A 22,222-nucleotide genomic window follows, 5' to 3' on the forward strand; every position below is an offset into this window, starting at 1 on the left:
TGCTTTAATAGCCACCTGTGGCTAGTAGCTACCAGATCCATGGATGGCATAGATAGAACAGTTCTGTCATCACAGAAATTTCTATTGGCTAGTGCTTGTCTATAGTCATAGTTGTTGGAGGTTAAGATCGAGGCATTGAAGCGCGGCTTTATTAGGAAAGCCACGAATTTATGACACGTATCATTACTGAATCTCTGGTGCTAACCATAGTCAAAGATAGGCCTTTTCAACCACTATCGGGAAATATTCTGCATTTGAAACAGATACTAGTCTCTTATTGGCTTATCTCCCAAATGCTATGGTAAAAGGAAATTTCAAGTGCTGGAGAAGGCCTCAGGCAGTCTGGTCTAGTTATAGAGAAGGAAGTTAAGGCTTCAAAAAATAAAGTGGCCAGAGCTCTGGGCTTCTCACCCACAGTCCACTCTGCTGTTCTGTGGCACTTCTTAAGCTGCGTTCTCTGTGATTGATGCCAACGGGTTAAAAAGGACGGCTTAAAAAAAAAAAAAGACGTCCTTTAATCTCAGGGGGTTGAACAGTTTCATCATGATAGCAGGTAATGATCACTGAGCCTTGGTGAAATCAATGCTGCTAATAAAAACGAAGTACTCCCAAAGACCCTGTTATTGTGTCTCACGTTTTTACAGATTCTAAGTAAGTCAGTTATTGCTGAATGCTCCATAATTATGAAAAGAGTCTTACTCTTTGCATATGGGAAGATATCCTGTCTTCATTATGACTTTTTCAAGGTTGAATAATCCTGACTGCACCTGGTTTCAGCTAGTAACTTTGGGGGGAATGTAATCTTTGTTTACCATGATCTTTTTGTGGCAAATGAGGCATAAACAGTGTCAAATGTGTTGCATGAAGTGTGATATTAGTTTGACTGTAAAATGAGCTATTTGAATCTGTGAATCCAATATTAGGGTCTTTATTTTTCTTTGCATGGAATTTTGTTTCTTCGTCTCTCACTGTTGTGAGGATGACTTTTAATTTTCTGAGCTCTTGTGATTTTTTTCTTTTTTAATCATTCCCCACAGTCCTCCCTTCCCTCTCCCCTTCTCCCCCCCACCCCAGCTGAAAATCACACAACTCTTTTAAGAATTTTAATCATGTGCAGAAATGAAATTTTTTAGATGGTCTTATTTCCACTAGAATGAGTGACAAAAGGAAGCACTGATGAGCTATCTTGTGAAACTGGAGTAATTGGCCTTGTGAACAGTAGCCTTTGCATGTGCCAGAATTTTCTTAGTGCTCAGACAAGTGGCTGTGTTGAGTGGCTATGCTGATAACTGCTGTCTAATTATGCACAGAGCTCGGGATTTTGCACAGTGGCCATCTTTTAGGTTGACAAACCTCTGGAGTCCTTTCTTGATAACCAGTTTTCATGAACAGTGACTTGATGTCTATGTAGAAAGGCTTGTTTTTACTTTGTGGTATACATTACATGGGAATCTCAAAAGGAGCATGTCTGCTGATTTGGTTGCTAGATCACTTTTTAAATAGGAATAGAAGAAAAATGAACATGATAAGCACCACCTATCCAGATATTTAAGTAGTGAGTGAGGTAGAAAGGGTAAAATAGGAGATAGTAGTTGAACTCTCTTATGACATCCTTATCATTATATAGAATATGATATATGAGATCTATTATGTTTTTCCCCAAATGCAATTTTACATATAGAAAAATAGTGATGCACCATACATAGCTACTCTTATACATGAATGTTAATTTTTATTCCTAAGTACAAGTGCTAAAAAGCAAGTTAGTATTCTCACACTTCACAAGAAGTTTCTTTTTATTTTTTAATTTTTTAAATGTTTATTTTTGAGAGAGAGAGGGAGAGCACACATGCGCACAAGTGGGGGAGGAGGGGCAGAGACAGAGGGGGCAGAGGATCCCCAAGTGGGCTCTGCATTGACAGCAGTGAGCCTGATGTGGGGCTTGAACGCACGAACCACAAGATCATGGCCTGAGCCAAGGTTGGATGCTCAGCCGACTCAGCCACCCAGGTGCCCCCCCACAGGAGGTTTCAGTAGGAGATTTGTTGGAGAATAGTTTGCTTTTTTTTGTTTGTTTGTTTGTTTCTCTGAATCTGGGTAGTCCCAGTTCTGGGAAAGTTTGTTTTTTCCTTACACTGACCTAGGGTATCTCTTTAATTTCTGAGGTTATGTATACGTTGACCTGGGATGTCTCCCCACTTCCCCAGAGGTTTCTGCACTAACCTGGAGTGTCTCAGTAGTTCCCCAAGTGTGGATACTCAGACTTGGGATGTCTCCCCAGTAACTGAAGTTTATCTCTCTTTACCTGGGATATCCCAAATTCTGGGGAAAACGTTTACATCAGGTTGGAGAATCATTCTGCCCCCTGACATCTCAGCGGTCACGTTTTAACTAGTGTGATGTTGTGTGGCATAAGTACTGAGTAAAGGAATTGGGCTTGGGGGGTGGGCAGCTGTTGCAAATTTACTATAAAAAATGGTGTGTCATGAAGGCATGAATGTGTGGACACGTTCAGTCAGCCTTCACACTGCGCCTTTAATGTGAGTAATTGAAACGCTTCTTTTCTCATGGTTTTCTCCTATTCTCTTAGGTGTGGTATTTCTGTTTGGCAAAGTTTGGATTGAATCTGCCAAAACCCACGTGAGCTGTTGTGTCATGGTGAAAAACATCGAGCGAACACTCTACTTCCTTCCCCGCGAAACGGTAATTGCTAGTGGTTAGCCTCTAATTCCAAGTACGTTGTATGTTCTGCCACCAGCCATATTCTTCAACATTTTCTTGAATTTGAATAGAAAGATAACACATAGCAAAGTAATTGTTTCCAGTACTTGGAGCATGTTTTGTGTTCTTTTCCTGAAATGGAAAGAAACTGTTCTGATCTTGTTTTTATTAGTTACTGGCAAGTCGTTATCCACAGCCTTGATGCTTCCTTTTTGCTGACTGCCTGATGACCACTGATTGTCAGCAGCTCCATTAGAGGTTGGGAGAAATAGAGAAATGTAGTAAAACTGTTTTCGTTAAGAGTGTTAAAGTCTGCATTTTAGTATATAATGCTTTCTTCTCTCTGACCCCTCATTTCCATACTAATCGGGGTTGGGAGTGTATGGCTCTAAAATGTCCCAGGGCATTTGGCCCAGTTTTCATGCTTTTGCTATGCATGTAGCAGTACCGTGCCCACTATAGCCATTCAGCCAGGTCAGCTCCATATGCTCCTCCTTTCGAAATTGGGACTTAATACCCACACTCCCCTCCCAACCCCAGCCCGTCCCCTGAGATCTCAGCTGAACTGTGAAGCTTCTTGGTCAGGATTTACAACACTATTCTTCCATTTTGTAGAATCAGTCATTTTTATCTGATGTGCTTTTATGATGCCACTGGGAGGAATCGGGCATTGGGTTTCGTACCTTTTTGGGGTCTCTTTGTATCTTTGAATTCATCTCTCTGTAAGAGTGTTCTTTTAAATGTTTAAATGGCTGAAGATGAGAATTGAATGAGACTTGGGTTTCTGGTTGTTGAAAAGATCTCATATACAGTTACTTTTTTTCCTTTCCCTTCTCTCCCCATGGGAGAGCAGAAAATTGATCTGAATACAGGAAAAGAAACAGAAACTCTAGTTACAATGAAGGATGTTTATGATGAATTCGATGAGAAAATAGCAGCAAAATATAAAATTATGAAGTTCAAGTCCAAGGTTTGTATTTGGTGATAATTTTTTCCAGCTGTTTATTAGTTGTTTGTTCATTTCCTGACTTAACAGAATAGTTACTGTATGTCTTCTTTGTACAAAATGTGTTTTTTGTGACTGCAATTCATTGAATGGAAATTTCATAGATACCAATGTAAAGCTAGTATGTTAAGATTTGTAAAAGTAATTCTCTTTACTTAGAAAATAATTTTCTTGAATTTGAATAGAAAGATAACACATAGCAAAGTAATTGTTTCCAGTACTTGCAGCATGTTTTGTGTTCTTTTCCTGAAATGGAAAGAATCTGTTCCGATCTTGTTTTTATTAGTTACTGGCAAGTCGTTTTGGTCAGAAGGTTAAGGTGTTATAGTCAAACAGTGGGGACTATAGTGCTATTTCTGATAGGATAAAAATCTTTTATTTGTGTGTTACATATTGATTGGCCTTGATTTTAGTGATATCACTGACACCTTTAGCCATCATCGTAGGGGACTGTAACCCAGCATACTTTTAACAGTGGTTTCAGCAAAGGGAGGATTGAGTTGCTGACGCTAAGGTTAATGGTCTTAACTATTTGAGCTTTGAATTACGGCTGGTGGATCATTCCTCTAAAATTCTAAAAATAGTGTGGTATAATGGTGAAGAGCATAGGTGCTGGGACCAGACTGCTTGTGCTTTAAGTCCTAGCCCTACCACTTTGTTGTGTGTGTCCTTGGACAAAAGCTGAGTGATTTCTCTGGGCCTGTTTGTTCACCTGAGAAATGGGGCCCTATTTCAAGAGTTGTGGCAAGAGTTAAGTCACTTAATTCATGTTAGGTGATTAGAACAGTCCTTGGTGCTTGATAAGCACTCAGTAAATAGGAGCTATAATTTTAATGCTAATTAGTAATTTTTCTAGCAAGATGGAATTGGTTAATATCAAAGAGTAGCAAATGATTTAATACATTAACATTATAAAAATTTTAAATCTTTTATTGCCCTTCTTGAATGCAAATATTTCTAAGTTCTCTAGTGTCTAAGAGATAACTTTTTAGCATTTTGTCACTGGGTGTTTTAGTCCTAGTTGAAAGGGGGAAAGGGTGCCCTTTTGGCTTCATTTACCTTTGTGTTCCATAATGATACTAGGTTCCTCACTGTTGAATACAGGGGCACGTGTTGTACATGGAATGCTTGTCATTTTCATTTGTGAAGTTTTTGTGTTGATGATTTTTTATTTTTATTATTTTTATATGTTTTTTGCATATCTCTTCCCCCGCCCGTCTCCAGCAAGTGGAAAAGAACTATGCTTTTGAGATACCTGATGTTCCAGAAAAATCCGAGTACTTGGAAGTTAGATACGCCGTAAGTCAAAATTACTGGGTTTTGGTTGAGAATGACATTTCTCTATTTTTGAGACTTCAGCTGGCTTTCAATTAGGAGTATTGCCAGGGCTCCTCAAGTCCATAGTTCAGTGAGGTGGACTTACAGTCATGAATAATGAAAATGGTTCAAATTAATTTGAGTACATAGAACACTGGTTATGCTGCCTGTCTCAGGCTTTCAAGTATGCATCTTTAAATAAATAAGTTGAGACTGCACAACTGCTTGTCAAGTGGAGTGAAGGCCACATGATGGAGTTGCACATCATTAGTCTGTTGGAGTGTCCCTTCTGAGCCGCGGAAAGGTGAGAGAGGATCGTCCGTAGCGTCGCTGTAGTGCTGCTCTTGCTCCCGTGATAGGCAAGGTCATTGCTCTGGGATGTTAATTAACTGGGCCTTAACCTCTTTTTACCTTTGTTCTAGAGTTTTGATCTCACAATGTCGGAAAAGGGAAACTTTTAAGAAATGTTTCTGACAGTGGTGATGAAAAGTTCCCTAGGAGCATTTTGAATGAGTTCCACTCTCTTGCTTTCATTCTTCTAATGGAGTGGTACTTACTCAGCTGTTCTTTATCAGTAAGGCATGTATGGCTCTGGACAGAAATCCTCTTTTCCGGGAGCTTCTTGGCCTATTTTTCTTCTAATGGGTGCCATCAAGATGCATTATTTTGTCATTGTGAATTGTTTTTCTGTCCTACTGTGAATTGTTTGGGATTTCATTTGTTGCAAATTACATTTCATATATATCAAAGGGATTTCTTCTGGTGGTTCGTAGAGAGGCTTTTGTTTATTTCAAATACAGACTTCGGAAAATGTGAAGTAATGGTTTTAAACAAAAAAGGGTTGTTGTTTTTTTTCTTCTCTGCCTTTTTCAGGCTGAAATGCCACAGCTTCCTCAGGATTTGAAAGGAGAAACTTTTTCTCATGTATTTGGGACCAACACATCCAGCCTGGAAATATTCTTGATGAACAGAAAGATCAAAGGACCTTGTTGGCTTGAAGTAAAAAATCCACGTAAGGAAAAATTTACCTTCAGAAAGTTAAATTGCCAGTAGGGTGATTTTTAGAAGTTAAGGACTTGGTCTATTTATTTCAGTGTGTCCACGTCCTTTTTTGTGTTTCTTTCCTCAGAGTTTTCCTCGAGTGAGTGTAGGGAATATGCTTGGAGCCACTTCGTCGCTGCAGTGCCTGGCAGTTCGGTGGGAGGGAGACCTTAGTGAGTCTGGGTGGCCTTTGCCCGCACCCCTCCCCGCATCCCTCTCTGTGCCGCTCCTGGCGTGTACCTCCCACCCTGCTGATGGGCCCCCTGTTGTGCGGAGTGAGCTGCTCACCCCTGAAGGAGAGGCAGCATCCCTGCCCGAAGGGGACAGTGCTCATTTGGTTTATTACCCGATGTTTTCCAGTGTTTGCATCTGTGATACTCTGTTTTGTCTTCACAAATCTCTTAAAAATGTTTGGTGATTCCTTCAGGGTAGTGTTTTTTTTTTTTTTTTAAACCTATTTTAGGTCCTGGATTCTTCAGAAAATCAGATGAAAGCTGTGGACCTTTTACCAAGAAGATGAGCATATGTGTACACACACCCCCACCTACCCACCCCCACATACGCGCACGTGCACACACATACACACACACACACACACACACACACACACACACACACGGCTTTGCATACAATCCAGTAATTGAGCTTATTTTTAGTTAGATGATGTAATAAGACATTCTTATTAGAATATGGGATTGAAGACTATCTCAGTTAATCACAGATGTCTTAATTATAGTAGTTTTCCTTTTTCAGCAAATGGCTGTTGATCTGTTGTATCTGTTCTCTTTCAGAGCTCTTGAATCCGCCAGTGAGTTGGTGTAAAGTTGAGGCAGTGGCCTTGAAACCAGACCTGGTGAATGTGATTAAAGATGTTGGTCCTCCTCCAGTTGTGGTCATGTCTTTGAGCATGAAGACAATGCAGAATGCAAAGACACATCAGAATGAGGTAAAGAAGTAGGGCATATTTTTGTACCCATGTCTTAGATGCAATACTTGCTTGAACTTGTACAGCTATTCTATAAGGGAAAATTGTTCTTTCTGGAGGAGAAAGTACTAATGCAGTACCAAACTCCATTTTGGAGAATGTATTGAATGTGTTGGGTGCTGGAGGTGTTCTTTAAAGATTTAAATTACTGGGCTTATTTTTATTTTTTGTTTTTTGAATATTTTATTTTGGAGAACTTTAAGTGGACTTGGAATAATATAATGAACTCTCATATACCAGTTACTCATATTCAGTGGTTAGCAAGATTTTGTCACACTTGTTTCCTCCCACCTTTAATTCTTGTTGAAGTATTTTATTTTTTAATTCATTTTTAAATAAATTTTTAAACATTTTTTTAAGTTTATTTATTTTGAGAGAGTGTGTGTGCAAGTGAGCATGGGGTAGGGGCAGAGAGAGAGAGAGAGAGAGAGAGAGAGAGAGAGGGAATGCCAAGTAGGCTCTGGGCTGTCAGCACAGAACCTGATATGGGGCTTGAACTCATGAACTGTGAGATCATGACCTGAGCTGGAGTTGGGTGCTTAACTGACTGAACCACCCAGTTGCCTGTCAATCTCTTTTAAATGGGAGCAGCTCCCTCCTATCCTCTTTTTTCAGTGACATTGACTTTAAATAAGTCATTTTTCGTTGTCTCATACAATGTCGTATTTTCTATGTATGTTTGCTTCCTGGTGTCATTGGACAGTTTCTTTTATACCAGGGGTTGATCGAGTATGGCCTGCAAACACATCCAGCACACCACCTGTTTTTGTAAAAAAAAAAAAAAAAAAAAAAAAAAAAAGTCATTGGAAGACATCATGTCTATTCATTTATGTATTATCTACAGTTGCTGTTTGACTACAGTGGCAGAGTTAGTAGTCACGATAGAGGCCATGTGTCCTGAGAGTGTAAAATATTTGGTATCTGGCCTGTTACGGAACAAGTGTGCTGGCCCCTGCTAGCTAGTGCTAAAGCATGGATTCAATTCAGTTTTGACTTTTTGGGTCAGTATACTTTATAGGTGGTATGATGTATTTCATATTGCATTATATATCAGCAGACGTATTAGGTCTGGCTAAAACCGCTATTAGTGGGGTTATGATTGATTAGTGGGTTCCAGTTTTCATCTAAAGGCAGTTTTTTTTTTTTTTTTTTATATATACAGAGGGAGTAGAAGTAGGGGGAGAGGGGCAGAGAATCTTTTTTTAAAATTTTTTAAATGTTTATTTGGGGGAGAGTGCACCAGTATGAATGGGGGAGGGACACAGAGAGAAAGGGGGACAGAATCTGAAGCCTGCTCTGTGCTGACAGCAGAGAGCTCCATGTGGGGCTCAAACTCATGAACTGCAAGATCATGACCTGAGCCGAAGTTGAATGCTCAACTGACTGAGCCACCCAGGCGTCCCTAGAGAGAGAATCCACTCAGTGTGGAGCCCATTGTGGGACTGGATCCCATGATCTGCGGATCATGACCTGAGCCAAAATCAAGAGTTGGATGCTGAACCAACTGAGCCACCCAGGCGCCCCCTAAAGGAGGGCTTTTTTTTTTTTTTTTTTAACATTGGTGCTATTAATGTTTTGGTCTGACTGATTGTTGTGACAGCTCTTCTGTGCATTGTGTGACATTTAGCAGTATCCTTGGCCTATACCTGATGCCTCTGCCTGACCCCTTCCCCCTAGTGGTGACCACCAAAAGGCCTCTGCACCTCTCCAAATATCTCCTGGGGGTGGGGAGAAAACTTGTTTCCCTTTGAGAACCACTGATTTAATGCCCCCCCTTTTATTTACCCGAATTAGTTGTTTCATTAGGAGTTGTAAAGCAGTTTTCTAATTTCTGTCATCATTTCCATGTTTGTTAGTTATATATGTTAAATATTAGAACGTTTATTAGTTAAATTTTTCTATAAAGTTAACTTTTCCTCGTTAACCAGCACTATTTGGTTATGCTGCAGTAGTTTGTACAGGAAAGATGAGGGAAATGTGTACTTCTTTCTCTTTCATTGCCAGTTTTCTGAGTAGGAAGTTGGAGGCCTCCATTATATGTATTGTTGACTAGTGATTTGTTTATTTTTGTTGTAAATTATATTTTGCTTCCTCTTTTATGGAATATTATGGAACCTTTTGGGGCACCTGGGTGGCTCATTCACTTGAGTTTCTAAATCTTGATTTTGGCTCAGATCATGATCTCACGTTTTGTGGGTTCAAACCCCACATTGGGCTCGGAGCTGGCAGCGTGGAGCCAGCTTGGCATTCTCTATCTCCCCCTTTCTGTCTGCCACTCTCCCATATGTGCTGTGTATACATGCGTTGTCTCTCAAAAATAAACATTAAAAAAACCCTTATCTTTTATTTTTTTTAATGTTCATTCATTTTTGATAGAGTGTGAGCTTGGGAGGGGGATAGAGAGAAGGACACACAGAATCTGAAGCAGGCTCCAGGCCCGACACAGGGCTTGAACCCACAAACCATGAATCACAAGCTGAGCCAAAGTCGGACGCTTAACCGACTGAGCCGCCCAGGTGTCCCCGAACTTATCTTTTAAAGTAGTGGTTCTTGGGGCACCTGGGTGGCTCATTTGGTTGAGCATCTGACTCTTGATTTTGGCTAGGTCATGATCCCAGGGTTGTGGGATTGAGCCCTGCCTTGAGCTCTGCGCTGACCATGGAGCCTGCTTAAGATTCTCTGTCTCTGTCTCTCTCTCTGTCTCTCTGTCTCTCTGTCTCTCTCTCTCTCTCTCTCTCAAATAAAAAAAAAATAAAGTAGGGGATCTCAAAGGGGTGAGATTTTGCCCTTTAGGGGACATTTGGCCATGTCTGGAGATAGTTTTGGTTGTCGCAACTCAGAGGTGGAGGGCGGTGCTGTTGGCAGTCAGGATACTGCTGAACATTCCACAGTGAACAGAACAGCCCCAGTAACAAAGAATTACTTGGCCAAAAATGTCCATAGCGCTGAGGGTGAGAAACCATGTTTTAGAGATACATGCTGCAGTATTTCTGGATAAAGTGATAAGTCTGACTTCAAAATAATCTGGGTTGAGGCAGGAAGTGGATAGGGATATTGATGAGTTGATAATTGAAGGTGAATGATGGGTATATGAAAGTTGATGTTGCTTTATTTTTTCTCATAGTAAATTTGAATGAATGAATGAATGAATGAATGGGAGAGATCTTCTGCAGCCCTGAGTAAAGTTGATGGCCTCCTGAGGGTTTAGATTAGATGGTTAATAAAGTTGTTCACTCAGCAAATGTTTCCAAACCATGAGCTAGTGTGATGGAATACTTGTGATTCTTCCAGATAGTGGAAGAGACGGATATTAGCTCGATAGCAGAAATAGATGTAAAACTTACAAAGGATAGATGTGCTCTGGCAAGCATATGATAAAGGAAGCTGCCCTAGCCTGAGAGGCCAGGAAGGTGTCATTGGTCAGAGAAGCTTCTTGGGATGCTCTGAGGATCAAGCCCTGTGGGAGAATGAAGGCAGCAAGACTGGGCAGTGGGAGAAATCTGAGTTGCACTTATGACAAAGGTCTCAGCCAGTCCCAGGGAGCTCTGGGGTGGGCATGACCCTCCAGAGTTGCTCTGAATTGTGTAAGAGGTTTGGGCCTTCATTAGCATCCCTCCTCTCCGATGCGTTAGGTAGTGGATGCAGGCTGCTTCCAAGAGACTCCTCTGTGAGTTGTCAGCCTCCAGCCCTCTCAGCAGTTGGGAGAATGAGGGCCCTTGTCCTAAAGAGGACTTCTGGGTGACACACCACAGCATCCACTCCAGAAGTCTTTTCTAAAGGAGTAGGGATGGACCTTGAGTACTGGTGGGTGAGTAGGAGTTTACTAGGCACAGAGAATGGGTTTTTTCCCCCCCCAGGGGCAGCATGCTTTCTCCAGCACGGTGCCAGGGGAAGCCATTATTGGTGCCAGCACAGCAGCAGGGAGACCATTGAGGGAGGCTATTACATGAGTACGTTGATATAATACATTAAAATCTGGATATGAAAATGCAAAAAAATAGACAAGTCTTCTAATAACCGCAGCCCTCAGCGACAACCAGTCGTAACATTTTTGTGTATTTCTTTTCTGCCTTCTTTCTCTGCATATTTTAGTAAAAAGCTAGGATTTTACTGCACATGTGATTTGATTTTCTGCTTTTTTCTAGAGTTTTTCCTATGTCTATACTGTTTCTAATCAGAATTGCAGTCCTTGCCATTTATGAAAAACTTAGAAAGTAAACGTTTTTTTATTTTATTTATTTTTTTTTAAGATTTTTTTTTTCAACGTTTATTTATTTTTGGGACAGAGAGAGACAGAGCATGAACGGGGGAGGGGCAGAGAGAGAGGGAGACACAGAATCTGAAACAGGCTCCAGGCTCTGAGCCATCAGCCCAGAGCCCGACGCGGGGCTCGAACTCACGGACCGCGAGATCGTGACCTGGCTGAAGTCGGACGCTTAACCGACTGCGCCACCCAGGCGCCCCGAAAGTAAACGTTTTTTTAAATCTCTACGCCCATTATAGGGCTTGAACTCAGGACTCTGATATCAAGAGTTGCCTGCCAGAAAGTACAGATTTTAAAAAGAAAATGAAGAATACCCACAATGTCTCTTCTTAGTTTTGTCCATTGTTGACATCATCCAGATTATTTGTTACACATATCTATAGCTTCCTTTTTGAAAGAATGAGTCTTTAAACATCACTTACCTGTTTCCTTTGAGATCCCTGGCCTGGGGTTCCGGAGCCCTGAGCTCCAGTTCTAGGTCAGATGGTAATAGTTGTTAATCTCCCGCCTTACCTCTTCCCTCCTCTCCCCTTCTGTTTTCTCTGTGTTTTATTTGTTTAAATACTTCTGTAATAAAAAATTAAAATATGGACTAAAATATGTATCTTTTAATATTCTCGGTGGTTTTGGTGAGAATGCAGAATGCATAGTAGGCGTCTGATAAGTGATCTTTTTCCCTCCTTTATTTACAGATTATTGCTGTGGCAGCTTTGGTCCATCACAGCTTTGAGTTAGACAAAGCGCCCCCACAGCCTCCCTTTCAGTCACACTTCTGTGGTATGTATTTTTTTTAGCTGGTCTACTAATGGCTTGATTTTAATTTTTCTTATTTTTTCTCCAGCTGTTGGATCAGTAACTCTTTTTTTGATGTTTTCAAGAGTAGTTAGTGCATATTGTTAAACTTTTTTTTTTTTTTTGGTCAGCTGTGGACACTGAGTTTTATTGGCTTGGTGGCTCCTATTCAGCTAGTTTATCTTGTTTGAGGGGAAGTTGGGAGGCAGTTTGACATCTCTTTTCTATTCCCGTGGTTATTCTGTTGGGGCATTCTAGTTTTTTTTATTGGGTCAAAATTGTGCTATCACTATTTCCTTTTCATGATGTCATTGTAAAAGCCCATCATAGAAGCCTGAGCAAAGTGTTCTGTGTGGTGAGGCAATATGCCGAGGCATAAATGAGTGTCTACCTATTTGGGAGGAGTTCTAGAAATATCACATTGGAATTGGGTTGTGCTGTGCATAAAATTCAGTTGGTGAAAATTTCACACAGAAATCTGCATGCCTTGAGTCAGCCTCCAAGGAGGATTCTGACCTATTCGATGTTGAAAGCTTGGCCAGGTAAATATTTTTTTTTTCAGTAAACAAGAAAGGGGCGTAACACTATTGATCTGTCATGCTTCCTGAAATCTTTTCTAGGCTAGAACCAGCAGTTAACTGGGACAGCATTGCCTGTCTGGTTTTGTGGGTATTAGGAAAGCGGGACTAGGAAAGCAAGCAGAGAAGGAAGTATCATGTGTTATTATTGTGAAGTTTCCCCTCTTTAAGTGGGGTGAAATACACAGAAAAACATGACAGTGAGGATATCGTGGAAAGTACATGGAAGAGAGCAGTCATTAGCTCATTTCAGCGTGTATTTATTCACCTGCTGTGTATGCCATGGTGTGAACAGCTGTTTTGAGTGACAAAGAACTTATAGTGAGGGCAGCTTTGGTCATCTTTATTTTTCTAATTTTGAGAAGGTTGGAGTTCCTTCATTGTACACTGGTTAAGGCTTTGGTGGGGGTGGAACCCCCTTAGGGAAGTTAAACATCCTCCATTCTGCCTCAGATGGAGGGAAGATGTTTTATCAAAGTAGTTTTAACAGTTAATAGGAGCTTAGAGTTCTGTGCGTGGTTTTTCCTTTTTTTAGATGTAATCTTTTAAACTTTTTAAACATTGAGGTATAATTGACTTGTAACATTTTAGTTTCAGGTGTTTAGCATAACAATTCGATAATTGTATGTATCATGAAATGATCACAATAAGACTAGTCAACATCTGTCATCATAGCTTGAAAATGGTTTTTCTTGTGATGAGAACTTTTAAGATTTACTTTCTTAGCAACTTTGAAACATGCAGTACAGTGTTATTAACTAAAGTCACCATGCTGTACATTACATTTCGGTGACTTACTTATAACTGAAATTTGCACCTTTTGACTGTCTTCCCCCAATTCCTGTGGGTCCCCTGCCCCATCTCATCCTGCCCCACGACATCTGGCAGCCATAAGTCTCTTATCTGTATCTATGATCTCATTTTGCTTTTGTTTTTTTTAGATTGCACATATAAGTGAGATCATGCAGTATTTATTTTTCTGTCTGACTTACTTTGCTTAGCATAATATCTGTCATGGTCTTTCCGTGTTGTCACAAATGGCAAGGGTTCCTTATTTTTTTCACTTTTATTTTAGAGAGAGAGCGAGCATGTGCAAGCAGGAAAGAGGGGCAGAGGGGGAAAGAGAATCTTAAGCAGGCTCCACACTGATCTCCAACACGGCACTCAGTCCCATGACCCTGGGATCATGACCTGAGCTGAAATGAGTCAGATGCTCAACCCACTGAGCCACCCAGGTGCCCCATGATTTCCTTATTTTTTTTTAATGGCCGACTAATATTCCATTGTATAAATATGCCACTTCTGTTTGTTCATTCATTAATTGATGGGCACTTAGGTTGCTTCCATTTCCTGGCCCTTGTAAATCATGTTGCACTGACCATGGGAGCACAGAGTTAGTGATTTCATGTTCTTCAGACAAATACCCAGAAGTAGAATACCTAGATCATATGGAAATTCTGTTTTTAAGTTTTTGAGGAACCTCCTTTCTGTTTTCCATAGTGGCTGCACCAGTTTTACATTCCCACTAGCAGTATGTATACAAGGGTTCCCTTTACTCCACATCCTAGCCAACACTTGTTGTTTCTTGTCTTTTTTATTTTTAAGTAGGCTCTATGCTCAAGGTGGAGCTTGAACTCACGACCCTGAGATCAAAAGTCACATGCTCTACCAACTCATCCAGCCAGGCACCCTTCTTGTCTTTTTGATGATAGCAATTCTGACAGGTGTGAAGTGATATCCCAGTGTAGTTTTGGTGTCCATTTCCTTGATGACTGTGATGTTGACCAGTTTTTCATGTACCTGTTGGCTATCCTTATGTCTTCTTTGGAAGAATGTCTGTTCACAGCCTTTGCCCATTTTTTTTGAAGTAGGCTCCATTCCCAATGTAGGGCTTGAACTCAAGAGTTCATGCCAGCCAGTCCCTAGCCTTTGCCCATTTTTATTTTTTCATTAAAAAAAATTTTTTTTAATGTTTATTTATATTTGAGAGAGTGAAAGAGAGAGTGGGGCAGAGAGCGAGGAAGACAGAACCTGAAGCAGGCTCCAGGCTCCAAGCTGTCAGCACAGAACCACCAAAGTGGTGGGTTCGTCAACCCACGAACCACCAAAGTCAGATGCTTAAACGACTGAGCCACCCAGGTGCCCCTGCCCGTTTTTAATTGGATTGTTTGGGGTTGCTCTTGGGTTCTATGAGTTCTTGTTGTATTTTGAATGCTGATCTCTTATCAGATAAATTATTTGCAAATACTTTCTCCCATTTGTTAGGTTGCCTTTTCATTTTGTTGATGGTTTCCTTGGCTGTGCAAGAGCTTTTTATTTTGATGTAGTACCACTTGATTCTTTTTGCTTTTGATACCTTTGCTTTTGGTGTCAAATCCAAAAAATCATCGCCAAGACCAGTGTTAGAGAGCTTACTGCCTATGTCTTCTTCTAAGAGTTTTATGGATTCAAGTCCTTACATTCAAGTCTTTAAGGCATTTTCAGTTGGCTTTTGTGTGTGGTGTTTTGTGGTCCAGTTTCATTTTTTTGCATGTGGCTATCTGGTTTTCACATCACCACATAGTAAAGAGACTGTCCTTTTCCCATTGTATATTCTTAACTCCTTGTCATACTGACCATATATACATGCATTAATTTCTGAGCTCTCTGTTCTGTTCCTTTGATCTGGATGTCTGTTTTTATGCCAATACCATACTGTTGGCATGACTACATCTTTGTAGTGTAGTTTGAAATTACTAGCATGATGCCTCCTGCTTTGTTCTTCTTTCCTAAGATTGCTTTGGCTATTTGGGGTCTTTTGTGGTTCCATAATGAATTTTAGGATTGTTTAGGCTTTTCTTTTGAGGTCCAACAACATGACCATTGGAAATACTTGAGTCTCTCAATTCTTTAGAGATTAGGGGGTATTTGTTTATATTTAAAACAGTTTCCATTTAGAAACATGCAGCATATGTGTACTTGAAATTGGACTAAGATGGTGATGGAATCTTTTTTCCTTCTTACAGTTATATCTAAACCAAAGGACTGTATTTTTCCATATGCTTTCAAAGAAGACATTAAGAAAAAGGTAAAGAACTCATTATTTATTCCTTTTAAATTTGAAGCATCTATTTAGGAAAAGAAAAGGAGGATGGTGTAGATTAGCATAAATAGGCTTATTTTGTATGTTAATTTATTAGGTCTATTCTTGCTAGTTTGGACTGACATGAATCCATTCAAAATGTATTAGAAATATAAAACAGAAACATTATTGAATGTTTTACCACCTGAAAATAACGTGATTCTGTACCCTAGTAGTAGACACTTAGGCTCAAGTCCTCCTTCAGATAGCTTCAGGGGAGGCCTTTCTGAAATGCATGATCATGTGATTACTGTTTTGGGAAACTGTTGGGAAGAGTACTCACCCCACTCCCCAGTTTGAAGAAAGCAGAGTGTAGTTGGATATGAAAAGGGACATGTATTGGAAAGGTCGATACGTGCTGGCTGGAATTGGTAGGGATCTCTCAACTCCCAGGATACTCCATGAAGTTTTCATGGGTCCTTAATAAAATAGAAAGTGGGGAAAAAGGAGTATAATGTAGTGAGCTTGTCACAAGGGTAAATGTATTCATATAAAGAATTTGTTTTCTGGAGACTATGTGGAATGCTTGCATTCACAGATGTGTGTGTTGGTTTTTTTTTTTTTTAATGTTTTCACTTGACAAAATTAAAAGTTAGCAACCTTGTCAGGTTCCACTTACTTTAAGTTGGCTTGAGAAGTCCACTAGTCTGGAGGTGCTGTTGGATCAGGCTATTATTTATGAAGTGCCCTGAAGTACCTATCCAAGTAAAATGACTTAGGAAAATTCCTTTTGAGTCAAACTGATACTTTGTAGCCGAACTAGTTATAGCAAACACATAGCTATCAACTTCCATTTTAGGAGAGTCTTAATAAGAGCGGATCTTTTGAATACCTGATTTATATTCAGTAATCCAAGTGGAAGCCTTTTGTGTGAAGATAGGTTTTATTTATACTTAACGACACTTATAATTCTTAAATGTATGCTAGTTTTCATTCTAGTTTCTTATTTATAGTTTCTTACACCACTCTTGCAGATTAGTTTATACAATCCTTGGGATTTCTTTATGTGGTAAATACACAAACAGCAGTCTTTCAGGAATTATATAGGAAAGTAAGTAATGTTTTTGTTAGGTACTCTGATTCATATGCTTGTGTGATATGTCGAGGTACACAAGTGTGTCACTGTGGAGGGACATATCTGCCCTTCATAGTGCTTAGCATTTAAAATTTTGCTTTATTTACTTCACACACTGTATGTTAGCCAATTTGACAATAGATTATATTAAAAATAAAATGAAAGAAGTTTAAACAAATTTTAAAAATCCCACATAAAATTTTCTCTATTTACTCACTTATTACTAGGATGAGCTTCTCAGAGACTTGGGGCAATTGTTACTGTGAAACCTAGAATAAGCAATTTCATTGCTTCTTTTAGTTTTGAAATGGATAGTTTCTTTTAATTCTAAGAAATCTAATCCTGCTTGAACAGGGAGCCAAAGTATAGTACTTACAAGTAAAGAGTAAGTGACCGGTATGTTTTTATCTAACAGAATGTGAAGGTTGAGATCGCTGCGACGGAAAGAACGTTGCTAGGTTTTTTCCTCGCCAAAGTTCACAAAATTGATCCTGATGTCATTGTGGTGAGTAGGTGTCTCGTCATGCTGTTGGGGACTCTTCATTCCTTGGTTCTCAGTACTTGTTGAACAGCAGAGAATCTTTTTTTTTAATTGAGGTAAAAACTGGTATATAACATTATGTAAGTTTCAGGTTTGTAGTAGTATAACTCTACGTCTGTATATAGTACAAAATGATGACCGCCTAAAGCATAGTTACTATCCATCACTGTACAGTTGATTCCCTTCGCTCTTCGGCTCACCCCCCAAGCCCCTTGCCCTCTGATAATTAGAAGTCTGTTCTCTGCATCAGTGAGTTTGTTTTTGTATTGGTTGTTTGCTTTTTTAGATTTCACTTAGCATAATACCTTCAGGGTCCCTTCAGGTTGTTGGAAAAGGCACACTTGCATTCTTCTTTATGGCTCAGTATATTCCTCTGTGTGTGTGTGTGTGTATGTGTACCATATCCTCTTTATCCATTCATTCACTGATGGACGGTTTGTTTTGATATGTTGGCTGTTATAAATAATGCTGCACTGAACATAGGGCTGGATGTATCTTTCCGAATTAGTGTTTTTACATTCAAATAAATACCCAAAGTGGAATAGGTGGATCATATTGTAGATGTGTTCTTAATTTTTTGATTTCTGTAGGGGCTGCAACAATTTACATTCCCACCAACAGTGCAAGAGAGTTCCCTTTTCTCCATGTCCTCTCCAATGCTTGTTATTTCTTGTCCTTTTGATAATAGACATTCTAACAGGTGTTAAAGTAGTTTTAATTTGCATTTCCCTGATAATTAGTGACATTGAACATCTTTTCATGTGCCTGTTAGGTATCTGTGTCTTCTTTGGGAAAATGTCTGTTCAGGTTCTCTGCCCATTTTTAATGTTTTTTTTTTTTTTTAATTTTATGTTTTGAAAGTCAGAGAGAGGGCATGAGCAAGGGAGGGAGGGGGGGAGACACAGAATTCAAAGCAAGCTCCCTGAGAGCCCAATGTGGAGCTCAAACCCACGATCGTGAGATCATGACCTGAGCCGAAGTCAGATGCTCAACCGACTGAGCTACCCAAGCTCCCCTCTGCCTATTTTTAAATGGGGTTGTTGGTTTTTTTTTGTTGTTGATTTGTATGAGTTCTTTATATGTTTTTTTGAATCTTCAGAGTGAAATAACCCTATGGACTGGTGGGAATTGCTGTATTTTCCTCTAACAGAAAGGGGGAAAAGGAGCCAGCCCACTATGAAATAGTTCTTTTCCTCTAATAGAATAGCAACTCATGAGTTATTGTTGATGTTTTGGATATTCCATTTATTTCCAGCCTATATAAGTAAGTAAACTTACCTATAAGTAAGTAAACTTGTGTTGTTAACTGTTGGTTCCTGTACATTTTTGGATTAGTGGCCCACCTGTATATTGGTCATAGGAGTTAATTCCCTCGATTTGGTGTCAGTCTGCAAAGTGTTTGTATTTCAATTTCATGAGCTCAGTGCATCTCTCTATTTTGTAAGATTTTATTTTTAAGTAATCTCTACACCCAACGTAGGACTTGAACTTACAACCCCAAGATCAAGAGTCACAAATTCTTCCAACTGAGCTGCCTGGTACCCCGAGTTCAGTGACTCTCTATGACCTATTCCTTTGAGAGCTCAGGGCTAGGGATTTTTTTTTTCCCTTTGGTAACTGAGTATGTTTCCACTAAAAAGGAAGAGGTAATAGTTCATTGAGTTATGTTTGCCCCAGTTTTTAAGAGTCACAAAGCAACATTTTGCTTTATGTTTCCTCTGGCTTTAGTTTGTAGGCTCTTCGATGTGATTTCTTCTCCTGCCCACCACCCAGTTAATGGATCAAATTATGCTGTGATTTTGATGGTTTTGGAGAAAAGTAGGAATGTAAATGCATGTATTTTAAGTGTGATAATGGCAATTTAGTTACATTGAAGCCTTGCAAAACAATGTGTGGTATATATTTGTCCACATTCATTTTTGCTCTTGGATATCTATCTTGACCGTGGTGTGGCCAAAGTACCTAGAGCCTGAAGTTTGTTATCAAGTATCTCTGCATACTTGCCTTACAGTATTCCCTTACACTACTCTAGGACCCATCTTGAAAACACCAGGAAGATTCTGTCCACAGTGCTGTATTGTGGTGTTCCGGCTCAGAACTAGATCCTCACCCAGTCTCCCCTGGCAGTCTCTCTTGGGCCCCAAGGAAATGTCGTGGTGCCTACGATAGGTGGCCTGGCTTAGCATGTTAGAGCCAAGCCACGTCTGTGTGTGACGAATCCAAACTGATGTAATCCAATCCTCACATGGGTTTGAGTCCCTAATCCCAGGCATGATAATTTGGAAATGAGACTTCCTTGTGTCCTTGGGTCTCTTAATTTAATAGACAAAAGTGCCATAAATATATAGTGGTATACATCTTTAAGTAAAATTAATAACAAGTAAATCAGTTTATTGATCTGATTTATTTTAGACTTGTGTCTAGTTTTTTAATAAACATGGGCATTGAACCATATTATTCACACAATGGAAATTATCATTATAGACATGGAAAATTTGGTTGCATTTTTCAGGTAATTTCTACCTGGCATGGTTTGCTTCCTTGAACTGTTGAGTGCTATTATATATTTTGTTGCATATTGATTAAGAGTCTAAATCAGTAGTGTTTGAACTCAGTTCTTCAAGAAGCAAGTAGCTGCAGTTCCTGAGTTTTCGAAGAGTCTGTGTGAACTATCACACAATACAGGCAGGCTCTCTGTTTTTAAGGAATTAAAATGGAATTATTTGAACACAGCTTTTACTGATCACAAAAAAAGTGTGGGACATAAAAATTTGCATTTGCTTTTGAGACTGTGAGGCTTGAGCTGCAAATTAAAAGACATCATATGAACCTTGCATCAATTAGGATGAAATAAAGTTTATTCCAGCAATCTGCTTAGCTTTGTTAATGTCAAGGCTAATGAATGCTGCTGATGAATAAATTCCTGAAGAAGAAAGGACCCCAATCGGAGGTAAGCTCATGATGCCTTCAATTAGAGACGAGAAAAAGAAAGGGCAAAGAAATTCTATGCAGAAATTCTATGCGTATGAAGATAAATCTTCTCATTTGCGTTTGTTACAATGTTATTGGCTGCCTTCTTTTTCTGACTAGGGTCATAATATTTATGGATTTGAACTGGAAGTGCTCCTGCAGAGAATTAACGTGTGCAAAGTTCCTTACTGGTCCAAGATAGGTCGACTGAAGCGATCTAACATGCCAAAGCTAGGGGTAATAATAATTTTCAAAATCTTACTTCTTGACTTGGCTTCTTTACATGGAATAGCTACCTGGGAACACACTGGGGTTCTTTGACTAAGAATTGGTTGTCTTGTGATAGGATATTTTAACTTTGGCACTGAACATCTTTTCCTTTGAATGTGGCATTTTATTGGTAGAAGCCACTGGTAGTTTTTAAAATCAGCTATTAGAATCTAGAGACAGCACGTACATGTTACCTCCACTCTGTCATTACCAAAGCTGTAGCCCTTAGAGCAGAGATCAGCGAGTGTTCTCATTCAGTACAGAGAGGGCAGGGAAGAGTGGGAGGGAGCTGATGTTGAACGTATGAGAAGGCTGTGGGCTAAGTGCCTTCTGCGTTAGTTGCCTGTCACAGCAACTCCAGTTTGTGCTTCTCACAGAGGTAGCAGAACTTGTTCAAGATCATAGGGCTAGGGTGGGAAAGAACTGAGATTTTGAGCTAGGCCCGTCTTGACTCTTTTAAAGTCTATGTATTTTTCATTCTGCCTCCTTGTTTTGGTGGTTTTTGTATGAAGCCACCTTCGTTTCCCAAGCCTCATAGTGCTTAACATCTTGTTTCACTTAAAGCTCGTAAGGAAAAATGGGCATGTTGCTTCATCAGAGAACTTAGGAATCTGTATGTTTTATAATGCTCTCCAGAGGATTCTGCTAACGCAGATTGGAGTTGGGGCCGGTGCTGTTGCTTCTGTTCCTATTCATATCTTTAAGGTGATATAGAGTTATTAACCTTCATCCCAGCCCTTGATTTACTATTTCTTTACCCCTTCATGGTTTTCTTTGTATGGCATCGTCTCTGTGAGGTCTCCCACGGCTACCCGATTTAAGATGCAGCCCCCCTAAATTGCCATATTCCTCACGTGTTCTACTTTTTCTCTTTTCCATATGCTTATTACCTCCTAAAGCTATATAGCTTCTTGATTTTGATGTTTATTTGTTGTCATCTATTTCAGATGAGATTAGGAATCTTTCATTTTTTTTTTAAACGTTTAAAAAAAAATTTTTTTTTTTTGAGACAGAGAGAGACAGAGCATGAACGGGGGAGGGTCAGAGAGAGGGAGACACAGAATCTGAAACAGGCTCCAGGCTCTGAGCTGTCAGCATAGAGCCCGACGCGGGGCTCGAACCCACGGACCGCGAGATCATGACCTGAGCCGAAGTCGGCCGCTTAACTGACTGAGCCACCCAGGCTCTCCGGGAATCTTTCATTTTTTTAATGTTTTTATTTATTTTTGAGAGACACAGCCTGAGCGGGGTGGGCGCAGAGAGAGAGAGGGCGACAGAGGATCCAAAGTGGGCTCCGCACTGACAGCAGCGAGGCGGACGTCAACTGACTGAGCCACCCAGGCGTCCTAGGAATCTTTTCTCTTTGGCTCAGTGCTATCTCCCTGGTGCCTAGAACAGTGTCAGCTCTATAGTGAACGTTCAGAAATACTTGAGTGACGGCTGACGGAGTGGGCGAATAGGAGATTGAGAGTTTCCTCATTGTAATTGTGGACTAGCTTCGAAGTTGGTTGGAATAGAATGTTCCCAGTGTCTGCTCATCC

The 22,222-nt window shown here is 40.0% G+C and overlaps 1 protein-coding gene across 3 annotated transcripts in view; it reads left to right on the forward strand.

Annotated features, from left to right (window-relative positions):
* POLA1 (DNA polymerase alpha 1, catalytic subunit) overlaps positions 1-22,222 on the forward strand; it is a 302,724-nt gene that overhangs the window by 22,331 nt on the left and 258,171 nt on the right. For all 3 annotated transcript variants that reach the window (XM_006943631.5, XM_019823691.2, XM_045051163.1), the window contains exons 11-19: positions 2,591-2,703; positions 3,575-3,691; positions 4,952-5,026; positions 5,918-6,056; positions 6,877-7,031; positions 12,027-12,111; positions 15,710-15,771; positions 17,316-17,405; positions 20,532-20,648. In XM_006943631.5, coding sequence (XP_006943693.1) covers positions 2,591-2,703; positions 3,575-3,691; positions 4,952-5,026; positions 5,918-6,056; positions 6,877-7,031; positions 12,027-12,111; positions 15,710-15,771; positions 17,316-17,405; positions 20,532-20,648 — 953 coding nt within the window. The remainder of the gene's footprint in view (positions 1-2,590; positions 2,704-3,574; positions 3,692-4,951; positions 5,027-5,917; positions 6,057-6,876; positions 7,032-12,026; positions 12,112-15,709; positions 15,772-17,315; positions 17,406-20,531; positions 20,649-22,222) is intronic.

This window comes from Felis catus, chromosome X (genome assembly GCF_018350175.1).
Source record: "Felis catus isolate Fca126 chromosome X, F.catus_Fca126_mat1.0, whole genome shotgun sequence".
Taxonomy (NCBI): domain Eukaryota; kingdom Metazoa; phylum Chordata; class Mammalia; order Carnivora; family Felidae; genus Felis; species Felis catus.